The sequence below is a fragment of the Anabrus simplex genome, chromosome 2 (assembly GCF_040414725.1).
Source record: "Anabrus simplex isolate iqAnaSimp1 chromosome 2, ASM4041472v1, whole genome shotgun sequence".
In the NCBI taxonomy this organism is placed as follows: Eukaryota; Metazoa; Arthropoda; class Insecta; order Orthoptera; family Tettigoniidae; genus Anabrus; species Anabrus simplex.
The window spans coordinates 286,044,739-286,057,639 of NC_090266.1; the positions used below are offsets into that span (position 1 = coordinate 286,044,739).

At 36.2% G+C, this 12,901-nt stretch overlaps 1 protein-coding gene across 4 annotated transcripts in view; it reads left to right on the top strand.

The window, feature by feature from the left end:
- The window catches only part of Ca-alpha1D (Ca[2+]-channel protein alpha[[1]] subunit D), a 1,069,984-nt gene that overhangs the window by 865,330 nt on the left and 191,753 nt on the right, over window positions 1-12,901 (top strand). For all 4 annotated transcript variants that reach the window (XM_067140589.2, XM_067140588.2, XM_067140586.2 and 1 more), the window contains 2 exons: window positions 1,026-1,164; window positions 11,569-11,698. In XM_067140589.2, the coding sequence (XP_066996690.2) occupies window positions 1,026-1,164; window positions 11,569-11,698 (269 nt within the window). The remainder of the gene's footprint in view (window positions 1-1,025; window positions 1,165-11,568; window positions 11,699-12,901) is intronic.

Here is a 12,901-nt window from a genome sequence, read left to right on the forward strand (position 1 = left end):
GTGAACAGTACATGCTAAATGTTGTCCAGGAAGGTGACCGATTCGGAAAAAATCTGTGATGATGAGGGGTGGCATCATTATCGATAGCCGTTGGGATCTTGTAGTCGTCCGTGGTAATCTTACCGCTGCGGGGTATATCGAGCAGATACTGCCACAGCATGTGTTGGTTTTTGCATACGATGTTGGCCCCGAATTCCTACCCATGCACGACAATGCCAGGGTTCATGTAGTGCGCATCACCAGAGTTGTCTTGCGAGAACTGAACATTCAAGAGATGGAATATCCAGCAGTGAGTCCCGACCTTAATCCTATCGAGCATGTGTGGGATAGGTTTGACTTCATGGGCGTCCTTTTCCACCACACACTCTCCATGACCTCGAACAGGCTCTCATTGAAGAATGGGACCTGATACCGCAACGTGACTTTCGTCGACTTATACGCAGCATGCCACGTAGGTGCCAAGCTGTGATAAATGCTCGTGGAGGACATACACCATATTGAAACTCTCCAAATGAGATAAAATTCCACCCTGGAGGACTGTTATCACTTTGTTTTCGCCCCTATCTGTAAATTTCCGTTTGTGTTCTGATAATGAACGTGAATCCATCGATGTTCTTTTGTATACTTCAACGGTAAAGAATAAATGTTTAGTTGGTAATATACCTGGGTGTCAGGTATTGTTTTGTGGAGCATGGCATACGTTCAAAAACATGATTCCCTATTTTTTGAACTGTGTATTTAGCCGTTTAACTTAGCTTTTCTTTACAAATATGCGTGGGATCCAATTCAGTCTTAATATGTTCAATTTTTAGTCCAGAAAGGAATTGCATGACATGCATGGTGCTCAAAGTAGTGTACAAATTGTTATTTATGAACATTTGAAGCAAAAGTTAAACAACTGTTCAACAATACTTTTTGTATTAATATGGAAACTAACCTCATACGGTCAAAACAAACCGTATGTTCAAATAAGGTGCAAAACTAATTTGTGCCACATAGTGCGGTTTTGCAATGCAAATTTTCAGATGAAATTGATGATGAGGAAGGTGGTTTGGAGATAACGCCATCTGCAAGACCACGTAGAATGTCAGAGATCAGCATCAAAACAACTGTTCGTCCTCTTCCACCAGGAAGTGCCTTCTTTATATTTTCCAACACCAACAGGTAAGGAGGTTGATTTGTTCAGCACGACCGCTATGATGCCACGGCCCTCCTTTTCCCCCAAGGTCTCTACCCTGCACTTGATATACGCAGCTCGCCATTGTAGACAGATGGGATGCAATGATACGTGCTTTGAGCTCATGAATATTATTTTTCTTTTTTTGCTGTGTTTTGATATTGTTGCAGATGTTTACACTGAAAAATGCAGTATTTTTCGTAAATATGTTCTTACAATTGGAAATACCTGTATGGTTTCTATGGAAAATGCATTTTTCTGTAATTTTACGGTAATTTTCATTATAATACAGACTTCCCCTTCTTGATTTTCCAAGCTAAACACTCACACAAAACTGTTTTGAACCAGCATGTGGGATAACGATTAAACCACATAAGTCCAGTATGGTTTGTTTTTCCTTTATTTGCATCATGAAATATTATTTTGCTTCACAGTTTTTATGGCAGTTCTTCCCTTTGTATAATCGATGCCTACTGTATTGCCTATCATAAACATGGAATGATTTTTGTGTTTCTTCGTGTATCATGGATTCAATTTCAGTTTACTACAGTTATTACTGTAGATTTCTCACAGGTTGGTGTACTCATTTATGTACATTAACAGGAGTATATGCTTTTGTATCACATTAGTCTATCTTGGCGACATCTTGCAGCAAGTGCAGTTGACGTTACGCTAGAGCCAATGGAAGAGTACGTGTAGAAACGTAATATAAAATCTGAGGTGGGAGTTTCATGGACTACAGAAAATTCATCCTGCTGCCGTTACTATTTTGGAGCTATTAACATCATTGGTGTAGCCATTTTTAACAATATGGTAATTCTTAGTTTAGGGATATTCCTGTATTAATGATATCTATGGTTCTGAAGGAGAAGGTATGGAGAAATATACAACGATGGCCATGATTCTTCCTCAATTTTCAAGCAGGTTGTTCGAATGTGGAATGATCTCTTGGCTCTATGTGCTAGCATGCCTTTGAACAGTATTGCCAACATACCACGTACAGCTCATCCACTGGTGCTCTAACGTTTCTCATGTGTTGGAAGTACTACAACGGAATCAAATGCCGAGCTTTAGCGGTCGTGTTAGTTACTTCACACATGATTCTTATGCTTTCACTTGATCTTGTGTATGCAGACATGGATGAAATGGAGGATGGCATCTCTGCTCGTCCAAGGAGGCTATCAGAATTCAACATGGCTACCAAGAAGCAACCCATTCCTCAAGCATCATCCTTCTTCATTTTCTCTCAGTCAAACAGGTGATAGATAGCCCCGTCCACTTGCTCCAGCATCACAACACATCATTTAGTGCAGCCTAATACTTGTTTGTGGCTCTACATGCCAGCTTCTGCAAGCTTTGTATTCTCATTTTAGTTGCAGTGGGAGTGACTGTAGTGTGTACTATATCTTGTTCTAAACTGTACCATGCTTGATTTGATAGTTGCATTTGATTTCAGTTGACGTTGTGCTTTCCCAGGGTCTGGTTGTAGTCCAGTATGAATTGTTGCTTAGTTGTTCTGCATACAGTAGCTTCCTGGTAATTTGTGATAACTTTAGTTTTTTTCTATGGTGCCATAGATAGCCTAATTAAGTGTATAGCTAGCAGTAGTATCCTGCAAGAGCTCATCATATATATGGCATGCTGGGAGTAGATTCAGCACATCGCGCATGTTCAACATCCAGTATTATATTTGTGTATGAAGTTTTGAATGTTGTAGTGTACGTAATATAATAATATTCTTTGTTATTTATCATATTCTAATTGGGTTGTATGTGCTTCAAACCAGAGGTAGACAGTACTGAATAACATTGAAGTTTGATAATGCTAGACCAACAGAAATCTGTACATAATCTTGTAATATCATTCTTAATCGCTGCGTACGATATCTAAGACCTATATCATTTATATCATTCTGAAAAGTCTTTAGTGTTTTCTTCACACACATGACTTCGTGTGATGATACAAGTAATGAATATTAGAAACATGCTTCATGGCACAGTTCACTGAGGTGAATGTAAGATCCACGTAACCTAACTTCCCTCTAACAATACGAGGTCAATTAGGAACAAATTCGGTCCGCGGAACAGAACCTGCAGTTACAGATTACTTATGACCCTTTCTAATATCACATTATTGAATTCTTTTGAACCATAATCTCGATTTTACTTCTAATTCAATGACGATAAATTAGACTCGGAAGTATAAAGCACATCATGTAAAACTGTTGTCATGATATTAACAAAATGAATGGTTCATTCAGAAAACGATACATATCCACTGAAGTAAATTTTACTGGAGAGGCAAAAATTGAATAAGTGACTGGGAGAAATTATCAAAGCTGCTTTTTGGCATTGCAAATAACAAGTATGTAAAGTATTTAATTCACATAATACTGATTTCATACTTCGTCTTTGAAGGGCATAAAATAACATTTTGTTGCTAGGAGATTAAACCTTTTCCAAAGTGAATTTAATTTACTTAGAAATTAGACTCACATTTTAATCCTTGTCATTTTAGATGTGTTTCGTGGAACGTTGGAACACTTAAAAGCTTCATTTTCATATTTAGTGGCAATGGGTTTTGATGGTATTTCAGAGTATAGACTGAGGTAAATATGAGTTAGTATCCCTCTCTGAGTGATCTCACATGGTTTTTCCTTATCTCTAGAGGAATTCCAGGACAATATCTAACACTTAGATCACGGTCATTGCTATGTCTCCTTGTCAGTCATAAAGACAAAGTTCGCAAGCTGTAATTTCGCAGGATAGTTGAACTCGGTGTCCCAACCCCTCCCATGTAATACATACAAATGCATTCTTAACGTGGATTTGCCATTTCTTAGAAGAGATGTCATCCACTCTAACAACTCGCTATTCTCCAGCGTTGTTCGTTCCAATAAGTACTTAATTTGTCGTTAGAGACCCTTGCTGGTTCAACTACAAATTCAGTCACGGTTTTAACATTCTACGTAATAATTACTTGCCCAAAGAATTGCTGAACTGGTGGGTCAACGCAGGAAACTGAGTTCAGTAATAGCAATTTGCTTACCTCGCTGTAGGTTATTACGTGATTGAGTTACCTTCGACTAAAATAACTGATTCACCAAAACTTTGTTATATGCTTATCCTTGGGACTAATGACTTTGTTTTGCCTTCCTGAAAACTACAACATGCATACCATCATCACAACCCCCAACATCACCACTAACATCCGCCATATAATTCCATCCTGGAAATTATTACCGCTCCAGGAATATACCTTGATATTTCTTCAGAATCTGAGCTGTATCATTAAGCATGCTTCTTATTCCACTGTTAAGAATTACATGGTTCATTAACACACTTTATATTTTCAGTCAAGAATTCATTGATGTATATCTGTAAATTATCTACAATTATTTTTCATTTTAAAAAGAAATCACACTTGAACAACAGAATGATAAGAAATCCATTTCAAAATTACCGTAATCACACTAAATATCATGCAGCATATTGATATATTCATATAACTACCTGTAGTAATTACATACATTGCCTGTAGTAAAAGTGATTAACACAGCCGTAGAATTTAGTAGTTTGTTTGAATTCAGAAACTTTAAAATTAATAATTTTTTGGCTCACCTCCATCATTCAGTAAAACTTGTCTTGAACATGTAATACTTACAGTCATGATTACGTAGTTTGATGAAGAATATTTATGTAACATAAGCTACTGAGACATGTAATAGACAGTCAAATTTTCAGTATTACCTCAGGGTAATATGGTTTTGATTGAATGTGATTGGTATGTAATACTAGTAAAATAGAGAGATAGGATTAATTCTTTAAATTTACTTCAGTATCTTTACAGAAGTAAAATATTTTGTTGTCATATTTTCAAATATGTCTTACTCAATCTGGATTTTCATACAGTTAAGCATTCTGCTACTGAGTAAATTCAATTACTTTATATTCTTCAGAATTCTCCAGAATGCTCCTTTTATTAATTATCCTCATTACATTTCGTGAAATTCCCAAGGAAATATTACATTTTATTTGGGTTAAGCTTATCGTTGAAATTTTATTTTCTTAGCATTTTCAATTCATGAAATGTTTCATATCTTTTAAGAAGAATAAATCCAAGTATATAAAAATATGATCTTGAAGAAATATATTCTTGCTTACTTCTGGTTTGTTAAGGCATACCTATATTAGATTTTTTAAGCAGATTCATGAGATCCATTCGAAGTGGTTTAATAAAGTGGCAGTCTTCCATGTAATCAATACTTTGAATGGCATTTCTGAAGGGACTCGTTCATTATCGTGAGCTGAATGTTCCTCTGCTCTCAAACGCCATTATACAGTAGTTGTTCACAACTGTTCCATGAATATGGCAGTAATAATTTCCATTTGAATTAATACAAATTGTAAATCTCATTTAGATATGTTAGCTAATTAAATTAATAAATCGTAACGAAGAGAGTTTTTCTCCTTTATTGGTATTATATATCTACGCTACAGTTTATTAGTAAAATCAATGTATATACCAGTACTAGTTTTCTGAAGTATTAAACAGTGATGTACCGTACACCTCTCCGAAATACACACGATGAATTGCTGTTCAGCTGTCCAAATTGTAGATTACTGCAAATTATAATATCTATCAGCGATAGTGTTCAATTCTCCATTGAACAGATCATTATTGGCAACAATTGATGTAAAATATCTAGCTTAAAGTCAAAGTTCAGTGTTACATACTACATTGACTAAATCACATGACTTACAACTGGAATACCTGTACAATACAATGAATCTGAGAGAAAATCTAATACTTAGTCTAATGTTTATGCACCACCTATTTTCTGCGTTGTTTGCTGAATCTAATACGAAATGATGAGTTTTCATTCAATAAAACTAGTTTAAAATAGGTCTTACTTATAAACGAATTAAATTAATGGCTGCTAACAGTTTTTATTATTATGAGAATGTGAAGATTATAATAGTGATAAACATAATATATTTTATAATCTTAAGTGTTTTGTGTTTGTAATAATAACAATAATAATACATCAAGGAATCATTTCATTTAATGTACATTCCCAAAATACAATATCCCTTCCAACAGCACACGTGATTCATAGATTCTGCATTTCTATGATCATAATATCATTTCTCTCAAAGGAGGACATGTACACTCGTTATCACAAAGAAATTACTGGTGATGATGAAATACTAACCACACTAAAGACCTGTCAATCATGAATTACAGTATAAACTGTTCATAACATAGCATATTATGCTTGTGAGGAAGGAACTGCTGCCTGCCTGGCACCCCACACAAAAACTAACATATGAAAGACTTCCTCTGAATCTTCTTAATGTAGATGTAAAACTGACACACTACACAACACAGTAAGACGCGCTCAGAGACCAAGCAGGGCTGGAAAGTGCTTGTATGTACTGTAGCGGCAATTTAGGTAGCAACTTCTTAACTTAAAGAGACGGACACTGGAAGGAAAACTAGTTAAGGTACGGGAGTTCTTGTTCGAATGTCAGTATGAGAGGATTACTTCAACTTTCAGTCTTTAAAGCAGATAAATTAGAGTAAACTCGTGTCCTCATCTTGAGGTGGTGCAGCCTTTTTCAGGCAATGGAGGTGAGCTGCATGTACCATTTGAACTACATACCATCACCCCTGCCATTCTTAAGTTTCTGGCAGTACCGGGAATCGAACCCGGGCCCTCCAGGACGGCAGCTAATAACACTAACCGTTACGCTATGGAGGCAGACTTTTAAGCAGATAATATGAGATGAGTAGCGCGGGTATTCCAGCTCTTATTAAAATGTGTTGGTCCAAAAGAAGGTGCACTATCTATCAAGCCTTCAACTCAATGACCACATGCACCCCACGAAAATGTGTGAGTTGAGAAGCATAACTCTCCCTTCCAGCTATCTACTCCAAGGCAGCTAGAATGACATCCGGAAGGGTCACTTTTAGTTCTTTGGCCAGTTTTGTCACTGTACCTTTCTCTGACCGTACGTCTTCGAAACGTTGTAAACCAGCTGCGAAATAAGTTCGAAACCATCCACGTATATTCATACTGGACCACGATTAATATTGTCCGAAGTCGATATTAATCGATACCGTCGTTGTTCATCAGACAGGTTCTACTTCGCGGTCAGACTACTGCATAGTACCCCAGAATGTCAAAGGTGGTGTGGAAGAGTACCGTATACTACACGGAAACAGGAAATGGAGCATTGTTTCTCAACTGTGCTACGTTTAGGAACAGGTCTTTCCGTGATACATTCACTAGCCCGTGATTCTGAACTGGTGTAGAAGCAGGGCGGAGTCCAGTTTCCAAATTCCAGATTCGCAGTTTCTCACTACCGGTATCGTTCACTCCAATGCCGAATACAATAGTGGGGGTCGCAGCACCATACTATGTCTCCGACTCAGAAGCTTTGAAATATCCATCCTCCGTCACAAGAGCATTGACGTGAACACAAATAGTGTGACGATATGTATAAGATCTAAGTTAAGTGGTGTGGGAGTCTGATCTTTAATTGTGCACTGTCATCGAGTGACATAGGACGAACAGTGTGCTTACAGACCTAACTATATTATTTACTCCTTTTGTCATTCTACGCATCAGAACAAAATGGCAACATAGTGTGATCGATGAGCGCTGTTTACGGAATTGTACTTAAGTATCTTGAAGGAAATATTTGCGGGGAATTCACGTTAAGCCAGCATACAAATATTGCATGGTCGAACATTTCAATCTCACGTTCAATAACCGTTAATAACCATTTACTCATACACAGGGAATACATTCATTTTGATGACCTGTACCTTCCATACGAAACTACAATCCAGAAACAATGAGGATCATTGTTTGTATTCTTGGCTATAAATTGTTAAAAAGTTATGTTTATTACACATCTGGTTATCTATAGTGTAGGTTGAGAAATAGACGTGTTGCTGCTACGAACTTCTATCAGTACTGTGGAGGACGTCAACTATTGCTGTCATCTCAACCAGACATTCTTTGTGATTATGAGTGTACAGTCAATTAGATAACGAAACCCAACTAGTTGGAATTTTTTGTCCCGTGCATCATATTATTTTCTACTTTGAGAATGATTTATCCTTCTCCTTTACTCTGCCAGTTCTGATTTCATATACATTAATTTTCAGTGAGTACTTTCACTTGAAATTTCAGAATAATTTATCGTCCATACATAAAAGAAATATGCCGAATACCTATAGCTCAATTCGTTATTCTGTAAGGCCATGTGTATGGCATAGCCTATATATAACTTGGTCCGGAAACTTTTCAGTCATAAAATAACAATGATTTTATAGTTTTCATAAGCTAAGTTGTGTCTTATCACACTAGCCAACATTCGTCAACGGCGTTGTTTAGTAGTAAGTCAAGATTTCTTCACCGTGAATTTTTACTTTCTGACGCCAGAGAACTAAATGGTATATACGTACTTAATTTCAGATTTATAGGAGTTACTGTAAAACCGTAGCAATGCACAGAGGTACTTAGAAAAACTTCCTCAATATTGAGGTAATGAGGTGTTAATAACTTCTTGTTTCTTTTCGACACCAGATGATCAAGATCGAACTTTATCAGTTATATCTCTACTTCAGATAAATATTTGATGAGCTAATATTCGGAGAACTTTTAATGCCTTTGATTCTTTCCATGTAATTTAGAGATTGCTGAATAGATGTGTAAACGACAACATAAAACAATGTCCTTGGTCATAGAAAAATACTATATTTTCATGTCTCATTGGAACTATGTTTTGTAGTATCGGTTAGTGGACGCTCTTAATTCAAACAGTAAGTAAATGAGGATGATGAACCCGACATCTAAAGCATCTAAATAAAGGAAACACTGAATATTGTGGAGATGATTTCCTTGGAATAAAAATTATACTCTTGGGTAATATTTTGGTATCCCTACATTGCATTTATTGCTTATCAGAAGCAGATCAACGAGATTCATAAGAAAGTTTGATTTCTTATTTTCAAGAATGGTTCCAAGGTATTGTTATGTGTACTAATTACTGTGAACAAATCTTCAAAACTAAATAAAACTCATAAAAAGATATTCTTTATTTCATTCCTCTAACTTATAAAATTAAATTATGTCTACCATGACATTTTGTTTACGTAATTACCAACTCCTGGATATAAAGTTATAATCACCCAGAAAAGGAACGAAAATTACTCATTTATATTCTTGAAATGAAGCATCATTCTTGGTACGTCATTGTGACTTCCTGGAACACCAATCGTTTATGAAGAACATATTATACTCCTGAAATAAATGTGTTTCTTGGGAAACTAATATTTTTCTTCCTGGAACACCAATCGTTTATGAAGAACATATTATACTCCTGAAATAAGTGTGTTTCTTGGTAAACTACTATTTTTCTCGGGACTTACTTGGGTCCAGCATCATCCTTAATATAAATTCCAGCTCAGAGTTAGTGCATGGCTAACACTAAGCATGTAGAAAAGTATGTAGCTATTTGTATATTTAACTTTGAACGGATTGTTGCCTTTTAGTTTCCACATTTAGTTATGAAAGGACCGAACTCCGGCAGTTCTTCGCCTGTTTCTTTCCCTTAACCGCACATCAGTGATTGCAACAACAATCCTTTTTTGCAATATGCAAACTGCGAGTTTGTTCTGAAACAATGGAGAATGTAATGTTGAGCGATTGACTTTGGAGATCGACGGGAGACTAAGGTCTTTTAGCAGTGCAATATTTACTCACCCTTCTTAATTTGTCTGTCGTGGACACTTATCTTTGCAGTAAATTTCGGACACATTCCTTATGTTGTCCATAGCAAATATAGGAACAATAATTTTAATCCTAAACTTTAAAGTATTGAAGATTGGTCATAGTCGTCGAGCGGACAAGTGTTAATCGGATACATAGGGGAAAAACAAACAATCGATTATTACAAGAGAAATTGACTTTTAATCGATTTTATCTTTGGAAATGTTTGGGTGCCTCTTGATTAACCAAGATATAATTTTATCCAGGATAATACATTGTACTGATGTGAGTTCCCACATCATTTTAGACTAATTAACAGTCACCTCTTCTGTCATTTTTACGAGAGTATGGATCATTGGTAGAGAATAATAACACGAAATTCATTAAACGTTGCCTGTTGGCATTTTGTCTCTACGCAGAGTATTAATCGGCTAATTTACAACGTCGTTTCGGATTTTTGGACTCGTAATGTTGAAATAAATAATACAGTTGTAAGGAACAGAGATCTTGATGTACAGTTCAGATTGCTGTGACCTTGACAACTCCGAATTTTGGAGATAAAGGATATCATTTACAGTATGAAATTCTTGAGAACGGCTGTTATAAACGTAATTGTACCGGTATGATATCAGTGCTTCGCATTAATTCGTTATCAGCTTCCATTTTTACACATTTGCGAGAATAATAACTGGAGTTATAGCTTTTTGAAATATTATTGGAATTTCCAAATAAGCTATGCGTACGTTAAATTATTTCATTTACGTAAATGTATAAATATTTTATGAAATATTGTCTGGAAAGAACAAAGATCCAGTAACTTTCAATAGTTAGAAAATATGAATAAACGGGGTTGCTTGGTACACACCATACGTGCTGCATATTAATGCATAACGATAACCTAGTTCTTATATCACGTGTTTGACAATGTACTTCCTACCCATTGCTTTCCTTAAGACTGGTCACACCTCCCAGCCACATATGGATATGCAGTCCATCAGAACAATTTTCGTTCTGTTCATTTTCCTATGATGGTGTGTAAAGGAAAATGAACCTTAAATGTATTACACATTGTTTACACATTTTCCAGAATTAGGGAAAATAATGGGTAGGAAGAGCATTTTAGATAAGTGATATTAGAACTAGGCCATTGATATAACGGATTCACCTGAAAAGTTTTCGTATCTTGACTAAATTTAGACAGTATATTTACCCTTGCACAGTTTAAATATTCTATTGAATGTCCCTTGAATGTTTAGCTTTATTCGTAAAGATCTTCGTAATACTCCCGTAAATTTAAAAAAATAAATATGTTGATCACTTTTTAATCAGTGCTGCGGTATATATACACATTGTTCTATTACTTTTTATTTAATGTTAAGGTAAAGGATCAAAGGTTCCAAAGTAGAAAATAAGTACTCCTTTGCTTATTCTGTTACTATTTATAGGAAAAATATGAGGTGTTCCGATATTTTCTGCTCTGTTTTGGAATTGTTCATAACACGTGAATGGTTTTGATATTACTGATATTTGAAAAATAAATATTTAACCATATTCTATTCGTTTTCCTTATAGCTAAATAATTTGAATGTTTTACTTCTTTAACTAGCATTCGGGTGTTCTGCCACTGGCTCTGCAACCACAGCTACTTTGGCAATGTCATTTTAGTTTGCATCATGATATCCTCATCGATGTTGGCAGCAGAAGATCCACTTCGTGGTGATAGCAGTAGAAATGATGTAAGTAAAATGTGTGATAATCCTCCTTTGAATTTATACTCTGGACTCGTATTTAATATGGTTATCCTTACTGCGAAGTTAAAGAAACTTGCAAAATATTCCAGATATGGAAAATATTAGAAATAGAACAACAGAATGGGAGTTGGGGCACATTTGAAAAACTTTCTAATCTCAAAACTAGACCGGAAATTCGATTGAAGAAACTGAATTAAAATTTATCTTGTACATGGGGTTATGTTTTAAATGTTTGGTTATTAGTAGTAATAATATAGGAAGAACGTATTCCAGTCACATAGTGTTTATTGTCACACCATAATTCTGTCAAACGGGATAGATTTTCTCGTTCGAGGACCTAAATGTGTGTGACGTTTTGCTCCAAATGTTTCTTGGCATTAACCTACCTTTGATGATGCGTTATCCAGATAGATAAAGTTACCACACGATGGAAACAGTTTGAAATTCCATAAATAAAAACAGTTCGCCATAGGCACTTACTGATGGTAACCAATGAATTAGTTAAAGCCATTCCTTTGGCACTTCTAAGAGAAATTCTTAAAACCTACTGGAATTGTCTAAGGGACCAGAATCATTATGACATGCTAACAATCATCCAGAGATTTCTCACTGCCAGTAATTTAAATCTATTCAGTAGTACAGTGTGTCAGGAAGACTAAAACTTGCGGTCGTAGAACAGAAATGAGACACAATTAACCCCTGACTGGGCTGGTCTGAGAAGAAACTGCTCTCCACCAAGCTAGTTTCTCTTTAATCTTCAGGAGATCCTTTCTGTAATTTAGCAACTGATAGCACCCCTAAAACACGTTCTTTCTAAAATCTTAGGACAAACCTCTATTGCTCTCTGTTCCGTATTAATCATTAGCGAATTAGTTCCAGTTCATAGATTACTTCGTCACGTGTGGTTTCTGTGGTAATGTTGAAAATGTTGAAAAACCATTCTCAGAACAGCCGACGGTTGGGGCCAGGCATGAGGTCCAGCCCTGTCCCGTCTCCCGAATGTACTGGCGTACAGCCACGGTAGAGCCGTGGCCACCCCTCCTCTGCTTGGTTGGCCGGTCACAGTGCAGAGCTGTTGGACCACGGGCCAGCTGCGTGCGGCCACTTACGGGTCGAGACCCACTATGCTTCTACCGACCTGTGTTGGGATATAGTACCATATCTCAAGTACTTATTTGGTTACTGTTT